Source organism: Schistocerca serialis, chromosome 1 (genome assembly GCF_023864345.2).
Source record: "Schistocerca serialis cubense isolate TAMUIC-IGC-003099 chromosome 1, iqSchSeri2.2, whole genome shotgun sequence".
NCBI classification, from domain to species: Eukaryota; Metazoa; Arthropoda; class Insecta; order Orthoptera; family Acrididae; genus Schistocerca; species Schistocerca serialis.
Window position 1 is genome coordinate 892160044 of NC_064638.1, and position 20262 is coordinate 892180305.

A 20262-nucleotide genomic window follows, 5' to 3' on the forward strand; every position below is an offset into this window, starting at 1 on the left:
CACCTGGTAATTATTTACATAATGAATAATAATCTGCAACAGCCTATACAAATTGTCATAATTTATGTGATGTTTTGAACAAATTAAATGATGAAAAGAAACACTAGTTTATGAATGAACTTATTTTTAAAATTATTTTCATGGTCATGTTTCTTTGTTTTAAAGTGAAATAGGTAGGATGGCCATCCTTCTGGGATTTTATATTTACCAGTTTGGAAACATTCTTGTCATTTATAAACAAATAAGGAAAATATTATAGCTACAAATTTCAAATGTATTGCACACTTCCACAAAAACCGTATGTAATATATTTTAAAACTAAAATTGTACCAAATACTTCAAATTTAGAAGTGTTATTGAACAATTCATTTTGCCTAACTCGCGTAAAATCTTTGTTTTTTACAATGTGCATGGGTGGCATGCTTTATAGTAAGAATGATTGTAGAGGTAGGTACTTTGGGGTATTGATATGGGAATGTCATATGGTTTGACAATATTTTAAAGAGGTTTGGAGGACAATGGAAGATAACTTTGGCTAGTATGGGAAGGACATCAAGGTGAGATCACCTCATTTTCAGGCTTTGATTCAGGAGGGTAATGTACTAATGTTTTCTTTTGATACAACAAATATTGCTAAGTGTTCTTGTGAGTTTATCTTTGTTTTTCTTATTTTTTTTTTTTTTTTTTTTTTTTTTTATACGAACTTTTAAACTTCTGTTTACTGTACATTGCATGTACCTTTAAGTAAAGTTAGATATGTATAATAACAATGTGCTGTAGATTAAATGTATCAGAGGCCTAGTCACCTTCTATTGACACCTACAGTGGACACACTTCTTTGCTACCAATCCCTCCAACCAAAGCCAGCCAATCCCAACAGTAAACCTTGCCTCTCACAGTTCATACCACCATCCAACCATGACCCTCCCAGTCACCTTACAAGAATTCCTTTCCTCCGATTTAGCCTCACTATCCTTCACCAGGACATTCTTGAGAACACTAACCCCTCAATAGAGGAAAGGAAAGTCATACACAGCCTAAATGCAGATTCTCAGTAATCATCCTCCCTGCTCAGACAGAGGCTCCACCACTGTCACAATGAATTGCAGTGACTACCTGTGACTCCTCTACCTATGAGCTTTACCATAATGATTCGACCCCAGAAGTCCAACACAGTCTCCAAACCCTACTGAAATCCTTAGGTATGTCCCAGAACCTCTCCTCTCAATCCCTCACCCCAAAGACACTCCACACACGCACCTTCTACATGCACTCCAAAATCCACAAATCCGACAAGCCTGGATGCCCCATTGTAGGTGGTTATTGTGCTCCTGGTGCACGGATTTCCACTCTTGTTGACCAACACCTTCAACCAATTGTCTGCAGCCTAGCTCCTCACATTAAAGATGCTAAAACCACTTCTTTCACTGATCCTCTACCATCCCCATCCTTTTACCATCTGCATCCCTACATATCATTCTTGATGCCACCTCTGTATTCACAGACATCATTCATGCTCGTGACCTTGCCACTATCTCTCTCAATGTCCTTCAGACTCCAGACCCACTATCTTATTCCTCACACACCTTACCAACTATATCCTCATCAAACTATTTCTCTTTTGTGGGGCAACTAAAAAAACAATTCTGTGGCACAGCCATCGCCACCTGCATTGTACCCTCCTAAGTTAAACTTTTTATGAGCCATTTAAGAGGAAACCTTCCTAGCATCCTGAGTCTCCAAATCACTTGTATGGTTCAAGTTCAGTGACATCTTCATGATCTGGACTAGGGACCAAGACATCCTTTCCTTATCCCTCTATAACCTCAACAGCTTCTCTCCCATCCACTTCACCTGGTCCTCCTCAACCCAATATGTCACTTCCCTGGATGTTGACCACCTCTCTATGGCTCCATCCACACCCCTGTCCATATTAAACCTACAAACCACCAACATTACCCATATTTTGATAGCTGTCACACATCCCACACCAAACAATTGCTCCCGTACAGCCTGGCCCCATGCGGAGAGAACATCTGCGGTAACGAGAATTCCCTTGCCCAATATACTGAGGATCTCATGACAACCTCCACGACAAGCGGTACCTGCCAAACATCTACATCTCCACATGGATACTCTGCAAATTAAACGTAAGTGTCTGGCAGATGGTTCATCGAATCACCTTCATAAAAATTCTCTGTTAATTCAATCTCAAACAGTGCACAGAAAAAATGAACACCTGTATCTTTCCATGCGAGCTCTGGTTTCCCTTATTTTATCATGATGATTATTTCTTCCTATGTGGTTCGGTGTCAACAAAATATTTTTGCATTCAGAGGAGAAAGTTAGTGATTGAAATTTTGTGAGAAGATTCCATCGCAACGAAAAAGTATTTGTTTTAATGATGGCCACTCAAATCCCATATCATGTCAGTGACTCTCCCTCCCCTATTTCGCAATAATACAAAACATGCTATTCTAATTTGAACTTTCTCATGTACTCCATTAATCCCATCTGATGAGGGTCCTAGACCCTGCAGCAGTACTCCAAAAGAGGACAGACAAGTGCAGTGTAGGCAGTCTCTTCAGTAGATCTGTTACATTTTCCAAGTGTTCTGCCAATAAAACGCCGTCTTTGGTTTGCCTTCTTTCCAATTTAAGTTGTTCATAATTATAGTTCCTAGGCATTTTGTTGAATTTACAGCCTTTAAATTTGACTGATTTATAGTGTAATTGAAGTTTAATGAATTCCTTGTAGCATTCATGTGGATGACCTCACACTTTTCATCATTTAAGGTCAATTGCCAATTTTCTTACGACACAGATAACTTTTCTAAATCATTTTGAAATTTGTTTTGCTTTGCAGAAGGGTTTACTAGACAATAAACGACACCATCATCTGCAAATACTCTTAAGAAGGTTGCTCAGTTTCGCCTAAATCGTTTCCAGAAACTGGTGTCCAAAATTAAAGCAACAAATAGAAATTTTGCAAGGCTGCGTTTATTTTACCACAAAACAGTATAAACAAGTGATAGAGACGAAAATGTTCTTCATTTTTCACAACTTAACAGATTTGCACACACATTCCAACAACTGTTTAATGTGTTCACTATGGGGTGTGACCACCTCTGGCAGCAATACAGGCTTGACAACGATTGAGCATGCTGTGAATAATGTCATATGTGTCATTTTGAGGCATTAACACCCAATCTTCATGCGGAGCTGCTCGCATGTCTTGTTGAGTGGTTGGTGGATGCTGACGTGATGCAACCCCTCTGCATAGTGCAGCCCATAAGTGCTCTATGGGATTCAGATCGGGAGAGCGAGCAGTCCACACCATGAGTACAGTATCTTCCCTTTCCGAGAAAACATCAAGCACTCCTGCTCTATGAGGTCGAGCATTATCATCCAGTAATAAGAAGTCTGGATGCATAGCACCTTGCAACAACTGTACAAGAGGTCCCAAGACCTTGTCACAATACCTGACAGCAGTTAAACCTTGCCGATTCACCTGTACAGTTTCATGAAGAGGAGTTCTAGTGATCAACTTAATCCGTGCCCACACCATTAGCGATCCTCCTCGATATCGGTCTCTTTCCATAATGTTCAGGTCTCGAAATCATGTTCCACATTCCCTTCAGATGTGAATCCACTGAGAATCACTTTCCAGACCAATTCAGGACTCATCTACGAAAATAACATTGGCCCGTTGTTTGGTTGTGCAGGTGGCATGTTGATGATTCCACTCTAGAGGTTCCCTTCTTTGAAGACACATCTGAGGCACTCTACAGCAGGTGTCCGACAAAGGCCACTGTGTCGAAGTCTCCTCTACACCATTTACCTTGATACAACATGTTCAATGGGTGCTCCAAGGTCAGATGCCAGTTGTTGTGCAGTACTGAGGTGGTACCATCGTGTCCTTACAGTCATATGACAGTCCTCTCTTTCTGATACCACACATGGTTGGCCCTCCCCTGCTCTTTGTGATACAGTTTCGGTCTCTGTAAACTGTTGCCACATCTGAGAAACAACAGAACAATTCACGTTAAGCCATCGGGCCACATGAATTTGTGACTGTCCTGCTTCCATTTCTCCTATGGCTCTCTGCCACAGAGTGTCTGGTAGGTGTCTTCTTTGTGCCATACTGCACTGTCTGTGACTTTGTACATAGTGAGTGTGGGTGTTGGACTACCCGGCAAATGCTACTCCGTTTGATAGGTGCCCTGATGTCACCATTGACGTGGTTTTACTTTGCCCAAAATGCCATCTTCTGGGCAGAACATGATCGTATAGACATATGTTGACAGTTTGCATGATTATATCATGAATTAAGACACAGTATGGAGAAATAAGTGGTTTGTTGTTTTAATTTTGGACACCAGTGTACATAAGGAACAGCAGAGAGCCTATAATACTACCTTAGGGGACACCAGAAATCACTTCTGTTTTACTCAATGACTTTCCATCAATTACTGTGAAACATGACCTCTTTGACAAGAAATAATAAATCCAGTTACAGAATTGAGATGATATTCCATAAGCACACAATTTCACTACAAGCTGCATGTGCGGTACAGTGTCAAAAGCTTTCTGGAAATCTAGAAATACGGAATCAATTTGAAATCCCTTGTCAATAGCACTCAACACTTCATGTGAGTAAAGTGCTAGCTGTGTTTCACAAGAGCGATGTTTTATAAATCTGTGTAGAGCGCGCGCCAATAGACTGTTCTCTTCGAGGTAATTCATAATGTTCGGACACAAAATATGTTCCAAAATCCCACTGCATATCGACGTTAATGATATGGGCCTGTAATGTAGAGGATTACTCCTACTACTTTTCTTGAATATCGGTATGACCTGTGCAACTCTGAAGTCTTTGGGTACCGATCACTGAGTGAGCAATTGTATATGATTATTAAGTATGGAGCTATTGCATCAGCATATTCTGAACTGAATCTAATTGGTATAGGATCTGAACCAGAAGACTTGCTTTTATTAAGTGCTTTAAGTTGTTCCACTCCTTCGAGGATATGCATTTCTAAGTTATACATGTTGGCAGCTGTTCTTGATTCGAATTCTGGAATATTTACTTTCTCTTCTTTGATGAAGGCATTTCGGAAGGCTGTGTTTAGTAACTCTGATTTCCCAGCATTGTAATTGATAGTATTTCCATTGCTATTTCGCAGAGAAGGCATTGACTGTGTCTTGCCTCTAGCATACTTTACATACTACCAGAATCTCTCTTGATTTTTTTTGCCAGGATTGAAGTTGCATTGAAGTTCACGCTAAATTTCAAGCTTCTATAAAAGATCGCCAATCTTTGAGATTTTGTGTTCATTTAAATTTGACATGCTTTTTTTGTTGTTTCTGTAACAGTGCTCTGATCCGTTTTGTGTACCAAGGGGGATCAGCTCCATCATTTGTTAATTTATTTGGTATAAATCTCTCAATTGTTGTCAATACTGTTTCTTTGAATTCAAGCCACTTCTGATCTACACTTACATTGTTAATTTCGAGGCTGTGGAGGTTGTCTCCCAGGAAGGTGTCAAGTGAATGTTTATCTGCATCTTTGAATGGTACAGCTTTTGTTTATTTTTGAAGTTACAATATTCAATGTCACTACGACAACCCTGTGTTTACTGACCCCTTTATCCATTTTGATGCTCGTTATTAGATCAGGATTATTTGTTGCTAAGAGGTCAAGTGTGTTTTCACAACCATTTACAATTTGCTTGGGCTCATGAACAAACTGCTCAAAATAATTTTCAGAGAATGTGTTTAGCACAATTTCAGATGATGTTTAATGCATACCTCTGGATTTAAACAAGTACTTTTGCCAAAATATCGAGAGTAAATTGAAGTCACCACCAACTATGAGTGTATGAGTCAGCTATATGCTTGAAATTAAACTCAAGTTTTCTTTGAACCTTTCAGCAAATTGTGTCATCTTGAGTTGGGAAGTTGGTAAAAATATCCAATTATTACGAGGGCAGTTCAATAAGTAATGCAACACATTTTTTTTCTCGGCCAGTTTTGGTTGAAAAAACCGGAAATTTCTTGTGGAATATTTTCAAACATTCCCGCTTTGTCTCGTATAGTTTCATTGACTTCCGACAGGTGGCAGCACTGTACGGAGCTGTTAAAATGGCGTCTGTAACGGATGTGCGTTGCAAACAACGGACAGTGATCGAGTTTCTTTTGGCGGAAAACCAGGGCATCTCAGATATTCATAGGCACTTGCAGAATGTCTACGGTGATCTGGCAGTGGACAAAAGCACGGTGAGTCGTTGGGCAAAGCGTGTGTCATCATCGCCGCAAGGTCAAGCAAGACTGTCTGATCTCCCGCGTGCGGGCCGGCCGTGCACAGCTGTGACTCCTGCAATGGCGGAGCGTGCGAACACACTCGTTCGAGATGATCGACGGATCACCATCAAACAACTCAGTGCTCAACTTGACATCTCTGTTGGTAGTGCTGTCACAATTGTTCACCAGTTGGGATATTCAAAGGTTTGTTCCCTCTGGGTCCCTTGTTGTCTAACCGAACACCATAAAGAGCAAAGGAGAACCATCTGTGCGGAATTGCTTGCTCGTCATGTGGCTGAGGGTGACAATTTCTTGTCAAAGATTGTTACAGGCGATGAAACATGGGTTCATCACTTCGAACCTGAAACAAAATGGCAATCAATGGAGTGGCGCCACACCCACTCCCCTACCAAGAAAAAGTTTAAAGCCATACCTTCAGCCGGTAAAGTCATGGTTACAGTCTTCTGGGACGCTGAAGGGGTTATTCTGTTCGATGTCCTTCCCCGTGGTCAAACGATCAACTCTGAAGTGTACTGTGCTACTCTTCAGAAATTGAAGAAACGACTTCAGCGTGTTCGTAGGCACAAAAATCTGAACGAACTTCTCCTCCTTCATGAGAACGCAAGACCTCACACAAGTCTTCGCACCCCAGAGGAGCTCACAGAACTTCAGTGGACTGTTCTTCCTCATGCGCCCTACAGCCCCGATCTCGCACCGTCGGATTTCCATATGTTTGGCCCAATGAAGGACGCAATTCGTGGGAGGCACTACGCGGATGATGAAGAAGTTATTGATGCAGTACGACGTTGGCTCCGACATCGACCAGTGGAATGGTACCGTGCAGGCATACAGGCCCTCATTTCAAGGTGGCGTAAGGCTGTAGCATTGAATGGAGATTACGTTGAAAAATAGTGTTGTGTAGCTAAAAGATTGGGGAATAACCTGGTGTATTTCAATGCTGAATAAAACAACCCCTGTTTCAGAAAAAAAAATGTGTTGCATTACTTATTGAACTGCCCTCGTATTTTATTTCAGTTGCCAAGAGTGACCTTTGCCCACACCAACTCATAGAAACTATCTATTTCAACAGCGACAAACACACCACTGCCTACTTTGTTTAGCCTATCCTTTCTGAACACTGTTAGGTTCTTCACAAAAATTTCAGCTGAACTTATCTCCAGCTTTCAGTGCCTTAAATGATTTGAGAGTCAGTGCTTCCTATTAGTGATTGGAGCTCTGGTACTTCCCCAAAACTGCTATGACAGTTTACAACTGTTATACTGATGGTGGTTCTATGTTCTTTCTGTGTTCAACCTGCACCCTTTGAGACTGAAGCCCTTTCTATATTTCCCCAAGACCCCCTACAACCTGTCCCATCCATACCACACAGCCCCTGCTACCTGTGTAGCTTGTAGTGGGCTCCTGAACAATTCAGTGAACCCTAAACCTAGCCTGCAAACAGACTTGCCATTCCTTATCCCTTATCCTTCCATCATCCCTGAGAATCAGTTAAAAAGGAATCCCCACCCCCCTCTTCACCCAGTATCATTCTGAAATGGAACAAGTGAACCATATCCTTTGCCAGGGATTTGATTATCTGTCTGTCATGATGTCCAGAAATGAGGGACATCCTAGCAAATATCCTTCCTGTCCCTCCTGAAGGGTAGGGTGATTCACGTAAGTTAAAACAGCGTGTTTGCACATATTTGCCTCAGAACATTGACTGACTTCCTTATAGCAGCAGTAATTTTATTTTTTAAATCCTCCAGCACTTTTAAGATTATAGCAGTACACCTTTCCCTTAAGACAGCTCCACAAAAAGAAATCTGGGGAAGCCAATTCTGGTGAGTGTAGGAGTCAAAGATTTTTAGAGGTTAATCAAGCATTGAATAACATGTTGAAGTATCGTCATTATTTCATAGGAGATGTGACATGTTGCACAGACTTGCTGAAACCAGCAATAACTTTCTTTCTTTTCAAACATGGTTACAAGTTGATTTATGATGCCTGTATAAACAACCATAGTAGCAGTTGTGTTAAAAAAATATTGGTCCGACAGTTCACTGTCTAGATACGGCACACCACACTCCAATTTTTTTGTGGGTGACGTTGAGTCTCGTGCAGTGTGTGAGAAATTTTAGCAACCCACACACAAGTGTTCTGGCTGTTAAAGTATTCATTTAAATGGGACCATGCTTCATCACTGAAAAACATATTGTTCAGTGTATTATTCACATTATTAAGAGTGAATCTCTCAGACCGCTGACATCAGGTGACACACTTTTGTGAATCCAAAGGATGCAGTTCTTGTACGACTCAAACTCCATATGCCTGCAACCTCAGATGTTTAGTGGCCCTGTGGCAGGTTGAATAAGATGCTCCAAGCTGTTGAGACAACAAATGAAGTGATTTAGCAGGAGATCAAAGCAGAGATTGCTGAACATTCTCTGTAAATTATGGTGTAATGTTTCAGGCCAATGGCTTTGAGACCTTTCAGTAACATTTCCTGTTGCAAAAAAATGTTTCACAATGTCATACTGCTGGCCGGAGGGTCCGAGCGGTTCTAGGCGCTACAGTCTGGAACCGCACGACCGCTACGGTCGCAGGTGCGAATCCTGCCTCGGGCATGGATGTTTGTGATGTCCTTAGGTTAGTTAGGTTTAAGTAGTTCTAAGTTCTAGGGGACTGATGACCTCAGCAGTTGAGTCCCATAGCGCTCAGAGCCATTTTTTGTCATACTGATGTTTCCCCTGGAATAGGAACATCAGGGAAATCCTCGTAGGAAAACTCAACAGACTGCTTGCAAGATTTTACCACGAAGCTAGCTTCCAATAATGCAACCCTCTGCTCTTGCTTAAGCATCGTGGGGGACTGAGTAGCCACCAGCACCTGGTGCATTACTATACCTGGATATGAATAACAGTGTGATTGACACCTACCATAGAACAACCAGTCAGAGAATGAGCTTGATCACGCCTTCTGCTCTGTTCAGCCTTGTCATATTGCTCCTAGCCCATGCACCAGTTGTCACAGTTGCAGACAATGCTTGCAACTGGTAATGTTTAACAATCATGATCTGATTTCATTGTCTCTCTGTGTGGCGTGTATATTATATGCAGCAGAATGTCTTAAAACTAGAAGCGAAAGTGTGCAGGAGAGTGATAATCCTATTCTCCCCATACCATCTTTCCAACAGTTTTCCCTTCCTCTGTTTCATCACCCCTCCCAATCCTTGCCTTCACATCACCATCATGCTGTTATGCATCATCACCAGCTCTGATTCCTGTATATCATATGCATTGTCCGTGCATCTGCCCCCTCCCACATTCCTAGCAAGTAAGTCTGCTGCCTCACTCCCAAGCTGCTAGATACCCATCCCCAATGCCTCTTTCTGCCTCATGCCCTCTTCACCCCTCAACCCACCCCACACAACACAATCACTACCTATCCTAGTTCAACTGCCGAAATGCAATCGTGGCATTGTGTGTCCACCTGGCACAGCATAGGGCCAAAGGATTGCGCGCGCATGCCTGCCCTTGTGCATGCATGCGCGCTCTCGGGTGGAAGGGGTTTGTGCACATTTGCTTGGGTGTGCATTTGTACCCTAGCTAGGTCAAAGAATTTATTCCAAAAGCTAGCAAGTTTTCTCTCTCTCCTGTGTGTGCCTGCTGACAACTCAACGGTTCTGCTATTTGGCAAGAGGCCTCCTTTACTCCTAAATCATTCAATAAATAGTTCTCTTTAGACTGATGCAGTGGTCTGCCTGCCTGTGTTAGCAAGAACTTACTGTGACACAAAGTTCTGCATTTACAGTAAATATTTTTCATGCTCTAAACTAGCACTTTGGTAAAGAGATGTCAATTTGTCCTGGTTCAAGCTGCTCCAAGTGTAGCATGCAGTAGTCTTATGACAAATATATTTGTTGCTTTATTTGACAATAGGACAAGTTCCAGAATAGGTCTGAACCAAAACGAACCTTCGCGGTACATTGCAACTTTGCCATATGAGTATTCTGATGATGTACAGGGTGATTCAAAAAGAATACCACAACTTTAAAAATGTGTATTTAATGAAAGAAACATAATATAACCTTCTGTTATACATCATTACAAAGAGTATTTAAAAAGGTTTTTTTCACTCAAAAACAAGTTCAGAGATGTTCAATATGGCCCCCTCCAGACACTTGAGCAATATCAACCCGATACTCCAACTCGTTCCATACTCTCTGTAGCATATCAGGCGTAACAGTTTGGATAGCTGCTGTTATTTCTCATTTCAGATCATCAATGGTGGCTGCGAGATGTGGCCGAAACACCATATCCTTAACATACCCCCATAATAAAAAATCGCAGGGGGTAAGATCAGGGCTTCTTGGAGGCCAGTGATGAAGTGCTCTGTCACAGGCTGCGAACAAATGCTTGCTGGATGCGTGCATTTCGAACGAAGTATGGTGTTAAACCTCCTGATAGGTGGTGTATTAAACGTTGGTACAAACACGCTGAACAACTGTCGTCGATTCACTTCTGCCGTACTCAATAACACAAAAAGCTTTCTGTTGAGTGGTCGCCATCTTAGCATCAACTGACGCTGACGCCTAGTCAACAGCGCCTCAAGCGAACAAATGTACAACTAAATGAAACTTTATAGCTCCCTTAATTCGCCGACAGATAGTGCTTAGCTCTGCCTTTTGTCGTTGCAGAGTTTTAAATTCCTCAAGTTGTGGTATTCTTTTTGAATCACCCTGTATAGTTAAATGGGAAAGTACTGATCCAGGGCCATGTTTCATTTTAGCATCCAGTTTCTACCTATCGGGAAGATTTAAAAGTTGACCATATTTATCTCATAACAAGTATCATTCACCACTACTCAAACCACTTATACTATTAATAAAATTCCTTCACACTGTCTGTCTCTTTGAAGAGTTCTCTAGTGCATTCTTCGCAGGATTTCTGTATACTGATCACAGTGATCTATGCAATACTGTTATTTTCGTTTCACACAAAATCTTTTAACAGTGCAGTAATTTAACAATGTAAAATCCAGGACTTATTTCACTGCTTACTGAACCTACAGAATGTCCTCGTCCATCCCTACTCAACCCCTGCTTGTAACACCTTGCCTCCTGGCCCATATCCCTGTAACAGACCCAGATGCTAGATGCAAGACCTGTCCCATACATCCCCCTCCTACCACCAGCTACTCCAGTCCAATCGCAAGCATCACCTATCCTATCAAAGGCAGGCTATCTGTGAAAGCAAGTCATGTGATCTACAAGCTAAGCTGCAACCACCGTGCCATGTTCTAGTGGGCACGACAACCAACAAGCTTTCTATCCACATGAGTGGCCACTGACAATCTCTGGCCAAGAAACAGCTGAACCACCCTTGTTGCTGACACTGAGCACACTGCCCAACACAACATCCTTCATTTCAATGTCTGCTCCACTGCCTATGCCATCTGGATCTTTCCTGCAAACACCAGCCATCCTGAATTGCACAGATGAGAACTCACAGCAAAAGTGAGTGAGTGCGTGTGTGTTCGTTTTTTTTTTCCCCCCGAATTTTGAAGACCTTTTGGCCAAAAGCTTACTTGTTTAGCAGTCTTTTATTGTGCCTATCTGCGACTCAACATCTCCATTATATGCTTAAATCAGCAATTTGATTCTTTCACACAACAATGTTCTTTAATTCTGAGAATGTGAAATAGTTTTCATTTCAAATCTCCATCTAATTCCACGAGTAGCAGCACAGACTCCTGTAATAATGGTATATCTGATATTATGACAATTTATGCCAGACTGGAACTTGAACCTGAATTTCCTGCTCTTTTTGGGCAGTAATCTTCAATTAAGCTATCTGAGCACATCTACAAGCCAGATGCTTAGTTTCATTGTTCCTTTCCATCTGTCAACTTCTGAACACAACCACCACACTTTTGGCTACAGGGTATGTGGGAACCAGGGTATGTATAACACCTGTTAACAGCTCCCTGTCAAATGTGCTCAAGTAGCCAATTTTTCCGATTTATTTTAAAACCAATGAGCAACTGGATTTCCCTTTTCAAGCAATCTCTCCAAGCTGAACCTTCATGAGCTTTAGTAAGCCTAAAGCTGTCCTCTCATGGGATGTGAAAAAGCACTTGGACGAGGGGCTGGTGACACTGAAGCGTGGAATTCCACCTTACACTGAACTGCTGAGTGTGCAACGGAGTATTTTGCATTTTTGGGAGGAATATGACCAATAAGATGTGGCATTTTACATCATAGGCAGAACTTATAAGCGGCCATATTTTATTGAGTGAAACTAAGTATCTGGCGGGTTTTCTTTATAGTACACTACGTGGTACGAATGTGAACTGTTTCAAAACACCAGCAAACTGATGATCTCTAAAAAATGCATAATTTTACCTATGATTTGTTGTTATAAAATGACAGAAAACGACATTGGTAGATGAAGGCTTCCTGTATTTGAAGTTTTTAAGTGTTATATCTTGTGTGCTATGAAAGTATACCATTTCAATGCTACGGCACAATGATGATCAATAGTGTATCATTTGGATAAAATTCCTCATTGTTAAATATCACTGACTTTGTGGATACAGTGAATACCTTACAATGGAGACCTGGCTGCCATGTTGAAGCCATTACTCAATTGATAAGAGTTGTGATTTGTAGGTTTTGCATCACTACTTGCAATTTTCTTTCATATTTTGTTTTCTGAAAGAGTCTGGATCTTCCTTATTAATTTATAGCATTATTACCTGCAATAGTGCATGTTATTTATTATCATTTACACATTTGCCGCAGTTTTTGTTGCCAAGACCAACAATTGGAATGTTTCTCCCATTGCCAGAATCTTATGTAGCCACCAGTCTGTCAGAAAGTAAACAAAAGTAACAGACTGGAAGTTTTTGCTCGTATGAAACTTTATGTAAAATTTACACACACACACACACACACACACCAATCTCTTGGTTCATGGACTGCCTCATGTTTATATTTTGTTGATAAATATTTTCTTCTGTGAAAGTTAGCAGCTTTGGAAAATCTCCTCTTCCATTCAAATGAAATTACAAAATGAATATCTTGAAATCTATGTGATGAAGTTTGGGACGCCGAAGTGATGGTAGTCAACGAACTATCCAGAGTATGGATATTATGCTTGCACAAACTGACAATTGACACTAACTATATTCAACTTAAATCTGAAAAATAGGGTGAAGATTCAGTTTGAGTTAATGTATAATTTTTACTAGTATGTGCATGAGATCATTGTACGATGCTGTTGATTGTCCACAAGCCATTGACAAGTTCAGAATACTTTTCACGATTTCCTCCTCTTTTCTTCGACAATTGCTAACACCGTGATGCATGTCCATTTTCATAAAGAAACTGTGATTTATGTGCCAGGTGCCACAGAGTGCTGCTGGAGAGCACTGAGGTCACAAATACTGATGAGCAGAATGTCCGGCATATTTCGCAATGAAAAATACGTCCCTTGTGAGGACAGCTTGAATTTTGGAGTATTTTCACTACAGTCTGGCATAGCCTGACATTGCCAGTAACAGGATAATAATGTTGCCATGAAACTTCAGTCAACTTCCATTTTATATTAGGTATATTGTATGCAAAATTTCAGTTGCAGTGCTTATGGTGTTGATGAATTTTGTGCATTGCACATTTCAATGTGGAGAGAAGACAAAGAATCTTTTACTTAGGCACAGTGTCAATGTTCCTGTAATTTTCAGTCGTCTGTCACCTATGCTGGTAAAATCATGGGCGTAAAATTTGTGAGGAAAATTGTCATTATATAACATGGGTACAACTGTTAAAAGAGTCTTCATACTGCACTCAGTAATTGCTGTGCTGATATTACTGATAGCTAAAGTCATGTTTGTTTCCCTCTTGGGGAGGGGGAACATGAATTAAGACTGTCCACACAGTGACTTTTACACAGATTTTGTGCATTTCATTGGGCACTGTATAACTTTATATTCGCTCAAAACTGGGAATTATTCTGCAGTTGCTATGAGGTAGACTACCGTAAATTATGAATAACAATCTGTATGAGACTGTTGAAATTAATTTACAAAATACCAAGACCTTAACATTTTTTTTAAGTTCCTCACAAATCAGTAGTCCTACCATATGTGAATTGTGTGGGGTTTCAGGATACTGTAATTTGTATTAGTGGGTGCCATTGACACATTATTATATTGGAATTTAAAATACTCTACTGACCTACAGTACCATACTGCAACTTCTTTCGAAAATAAGGTACAAACAGTCAGTTTTATCAAATTTTATTCAAATTAAATTTATAATATTTTAAACATAATAAACCTTGAAAACATGGCAATTTCAACAAATATCTGATTCATGTGCCTTGTCACAAAATTGAACACTGAACTGTAGGAACAAATATCACAGAAGCCAGGCCCGAGGCCACCCAGCCAAAGATTCCACACAGCAGTGCCAAGACATTGGCAAAGGCATTATAGCACATAATATTTAGGAAAAATTATAGAATAACCTTTTATGTTTGTCAAATAGTACATTCTGCCATACTGATTTAAAAGTACACAGCTATATTCAAACAGGAGTCTTATCAATCTTTATCACAACCAGTGTTGCCTCCCTTACTGTTTGGTGGTCTACCAAACAATGATAATTTAAGAAAATTAACAAAAAATCTACTGCTTGTGCGGTATCAACAGTATAGCATCCAAACATTACATAAACCATATTTATACAAGTACTTCAGCAAAGGATATACCTTTTCATTAACTTTGTGAGTACTATACATTTTTGTGTTGTACCTTCCACAGCATTACACAAATTTTGTAACCTGAATGTTACTTTAACTGATAAATAACCTATAGAAACAAATACCCAGTAACTAAAACCTGACTTAAGACAAATGCCACAAAACCATCAGAAAACAAGGATTCTTCAAGGGGCTACAGTGCAGTAACTATTCTTTATTGAAAATGTAAAATAAGATTAATTACAATGTTAAAATGAAGCTAAATTATTTATATTAAATTTAAGAGTGTGAAATTTTCTTCATTGCAAAAAACTATTAGAATTTAAAGACACAGTATTTCAAAGCAGAATGAGACAAAAATTGAAACTGCAATGTGAAGCTACTTGCTAGAACATGCCATGCCAGTAGCAAAAAGAACTTTTTGTTTCATCTTTTTCTTCTTTTTGCCTGAAGAAGGTTGAATGTTGCCTGGAAAAGTACAATTTAGAATTAAAACCCATCATCAGAAATGTGAAATACAGCAATGACTCATACCTGCCTCTGAATTTTTGACATGAAAAGTAAATGATTTTAGAGGGATAAGGAACCAATGGACTGAGTAGTGTGGAGGAAAAAGATGGGTGGAGATGTGTGTGACCAAATAAATGTTATTTTCACAAAATATGGTAATTGCCTCGAGTGAATTTTTCTCTTGATACAACTTATCCTTGAACATACACGTATGTCCCAATGACATGATCCCCCCCCCCCCCCTTCCCGCCCACCATTGTATGAAAGCAGTCCCGATTCTGAAAATGTATTTCTGTCTTCTGTGACATATGTAGCCAATCTGCTGTGGCATAGCAAGAAACATTTACTTTAAATTAGTTTAAGTTTTTACATTCTGTCCTTTAAAGGTGTGCCAATATTTCCAATCTTGTCTTGATTATGCTTGTGTTCTGATCATTGGCTAAATAGTGGAAACATTTTCTATACAAAATTCAAATGGAGACACACAGCAGTTTGATCTCTGAATAGCTCATTCTCCCACTGAACCTTACTTTCTACTGTTCACTATATTTATTCAGTGAGATTCAGTTTTAAAGATTTAACTCACCCTATGGAATACAAGTCTATGAAGGGCTTGCTGGCTTCTACTTAGGAAGAATTTTGGAGTACTTGGATAGTAGATTATTTTACTGCATAATTGATCATTATGTTGAAAGAAATGGATCATTAATAAATATGATAAGAGCAGTGGTTTGACAGATTCTAGACTCAGTAGCTTACACGACACCAACAAATTGGGCAAGCATTCAGAAAAAATAGTGACCGAAAAAAGAACTGACAAATCAAGTACTTCATATTAGGATCATATGGAAAGACCTCCTGCATTTGCACACACCCCTCATCTCTGTCTACTGTGACGGGGGAATATTTTTTAAGCACTCAGCACTATGAATAACGCTGCAAGCTTAGTGGTATGTTTTCAGGTGTACAGCTAAGACATTGAATCCAGTTTACTGCACAATACTCTGATAACTGACACAGTCACCATCTTCATGTTCAGTGAGCTATAGTTGTGTGAACTTGCTGCCTGGACCCCAATCAGACTAAGTATTGTTAGTAATTCACATAAACTGTTTGGAGTACCCAAAGATGACTGGGCTGGTCGTGGAAATATCACACAGAAAAATAAAAAAAACAACAGAACACCAGAAAGCACACCATAATCAATGTTGCTGAGAAAACCCACGCAATCCCATCACAGGAAGATCACTACTTGTCTGTGGCTGCAAAATTGTATAAAATACTGGACCTGACAGGATGAAAGGTATTCCACTGTCTTGTTTCTGTAGATGATCATGTCTGTTGTTGCACTACTGTCTTACATATATTGGTAGTCGCCAAGTGAGATTCATCAGAATTTAAACCTTGCCTTTACACAATTGTTACATTTTGGAAATGTCTGGGCCAGTTTTCATGTATATTGAGGACCATTCTGGAAAGACGTTTCCTGAACAACAACAGCTACTGCTTCTTGGGTGGTCTACTTACTCACCTGATCTTTTGCCTATCAAGAAAGTGTGGTTCATAATCAGTAACTGGAATGCGGAAATACACTCATGGCCACAATGATTTGATTTGGGCATGCACTCAATCAGAAAGGTGTAGAGTCAATGGTGGGGCTGCAAACTACTACATTATGTCGTCAATGTATTAATGAACCTAAGTGCAATCCTGTTACCTCTTATGTTTAACATTCTGCCTAACAAATCTGTACTGGATTACTTCTATTCACCTCCGAGTCTAATTTTAAATGCCCGGGATCATTACGAGATGATAAAAAGTAAAGCTGCCATTAACCAAACGACGGTGCTTTATTACAGTCAGATCCGATCCAAGAATGAAGGCAGTTCGCACATGTTGACACACGGATGAAGCTTGCATTGTTGAAGATCCCAAGCAACAGTTATGGTACGCATATGCGCCTGCTTTCCGCTTTAAGAAAGTGTATATCTTGAAAATTATGTCTCGGAATGTGTCACTTATCCACCACGTTCAGTGATGACAACTTCAAACAAATGGAATAAAAATTCACTAAACAATGCACTACAATCATGTTTAATGCTTACACTAGCTACAGCATTCAGAGCAGAGCACTCAGAACACTACTGAACACTCATTGGCTGTCGGAGACATTGTTCGTGATTCTAACTACAGGGGTCGTCCTATTGGAGGTGGTAGGCCACTGCCTTCTTCTGATCAAACTTACTGACCAGTCCGTTACAAGGGGACTTCCAGTTAAACGTGCATTCCGAACCATGGTGCAATTCAGCTTTTTTCACATTCACAAACATTTCCAGAGACGAATGGAGTGATAAGTGACATAACAACCTCAGGACTGATGGGTTCAAGTCAAAGATCTTTGGACCTGTAGCCTGGCACTTTACAAATGAGATAGAGCTAGCACAAAATGAGAAGAGGGATAACTGTGTAAACTGAAGACAGGTATTGTTTTTAAATTTAACTGATAACAGCACTGTTCTCAATCACTTGATATGCAATCAGCACATAAATGGATTTAACCTTCACACTTGAATAAACCACTCAATTTGGTGCTTCAACCCTACTGCAGTTTATCCTTTAAGCATTTCTGTGCTATACATTACAGTGATATACACTTAAGTTTCTAGACAGTCAGGTGAAATATAAATAAAATGACTTCAAAGTTTCATTTTCATAATAAGGTAACTGCAAACACAGAGTTTCTGTACCACCAAAAGCATGACTGATATTAAAAGTGTACGGATAAAGCAATTTTTTAACAATTCATATAAACGGTCCATTTTAAGCACATTAAACTATTACCTTCATTGTTCTGATGTGCAGTAGCTGCTTTCTCTAAAGCCAATGCAATGGCATCACTGAAGCTCTGCTGAAATGTAGGTACAGGCACATAACCTTCAAGCTCTGTCTCACTGTCAGAAGAATGACGAGCACCAGTGTGCTGGGTGGGTGCTCTTGGGGAAACTGAGGATGCTACACTGACCCTAGGCCATACTGATGGTGGTCGGCTCTTACCCTCACGAAGCATCTATACAAAAATAGTACAAAATGTTTAATTACAACAGAAGTATCAACAAGTTTTATCTACACTGCAATACTTTTGCGAGGTTAATGATGTTAGTAAACAAACTAGGACTAACTCTGCTGGTGATAAAATTACCAACATTCAATCAAAACCATTTATAATGTGTTACCCACCTGGGCAAATGATGGGCCTGTACTGTCTACATTTTCAAGGCTCAAAGTCTCAACTACAGATGGTAAGTTATCTTCTTGGGATAAAGAAGGACTACTGGCCAAGCTCGACTCTGCAGGTGATATAGGGCTGTCTACTCTGGAACAAAAGACAGCTCATGAATTTAACAAATAAGTGAATTCAAAAGACAGACACTAAATACATCACAAGTTCTCAATGCTTTTCAACAGTGTGGAGGCATGTCCATAAAGCAACCTACCTTATACAATGGGAAAATATTCTAGCAAAGCTGTGATTTGACCCTCAACCATTTCAGAATTGTTTACATTCTCCATACCATGTTTGAAATGCAGGGTAAAATGCAACTGAGCTAGAAACTACAGACTGCATGGAATACGAAAAAATGTGATATGTTTGTTTCCTTTTGTCATATGTAATGAATGTGGTGGGACTAGACTATCATTACGTCCACAATGTAAAAAGCTTTGTGGGGCAAACAATAGTAGGTATTGGATTGACAGTGCAGTATAAGAGAATTAAGCATGTGGCTTGTGACGGTGAATCAACATCGGAGTACTGAAATCAGAGAGGTTACAGTGCAGCAAATTACAGTTGTGTTTCTGGCATTACTGATTGTTTACTCTTGCTTTTGGGTTTTTATGAATGTAAATTCTTTGATTCAATATTCTTGTTATCAGTGAATTTATCAACACTAACAATTAATGAAGTAATTTAGTACTCTACAAGGTTTTTTTAAGTGTGAATTAACTGCAGTAGAGGAATAGTAACTTCAAATAACATTACAAACCAACACTGGCAGAATGTAAGCAGCATGCAAGCCACCAAAAACATTGCAACTTAAATACATCAGGTTCAAGGAATAATATATAGGGAATAATATATTTTTTAAACATACATTTTTCGAAGGTTCTTTTCATGATTGTGTTCAAAAACTCCTGAGAAACCAACAATGTCTAAATATGTGTAGTCCTGTGCACATTCATTGTGTAGTTTCCTTAAGAACACTGCATTTGAGCTTAACACATTCACTGTTTACAGCTTTTATTTGATAGAAACAAAATGTAACCAGTCAATAAACCTCGGTAGTTAAATGTGGAGCTCTTGGAGAAAAAAAAAAAAAAAAAAAAAAAAAAAAAAAAAAAAAAAAAAGTACGTAAACAAAGAAATGCAGTATTGCAGGGATTTCAACATTACTGGTTTACCAGGAGAAATGCACCTGACCCCAACAACAGAAATGTCACCTGATAATGGAGCAAAGCCTCCAAACTGCACTGTACATAAAGAACTTAAGCTGAATGTCTGGCTTCAAGTAGTCTGGGCTCCGGATGGCCACTTGCACTACCAAGAGGGAAAACTGTCATTCACCCAATGGCTGTAGCACACTGTACTGCATACGCATCAGCAATACGAACAGTAGCTGGCACCACAG

General features: G+C 39.8%; 1 protein-coding gene across 1 annotated transcript in view; it reads right to left on the reverse strand.

Moving 5' to 3' along the window:
* Positions 1 to 14587: 14587 nt before the first annotated feature.
* Positions 14588 to 20262, reverse strand: part of LOC126411417 (RING finger protein 10) — a 119218-nt gene continuing 113543 nt past the window's right edge. Inside the window, exons 10-12 of the mRNA XM_050081362.1 lie at positions 18815 to 18950; positions 18419 to 18644; positions 14588 to 15535 (exon numbers count right to left, since the gene is read on the reverse strand). Of these exons, the coding sequence (XP_049937319.1) occupies positions 15447 to 15535; positions 18419 to 18644; positions 18815 to 18950 (451 nt within the window). The 3' untranslated portion in view covers positions 14588 to 15446. The remainder of the gene's footprint in view (positions 15536 to 18418; positions 18645 to 18814; positions 18951 to 20262) is intronic.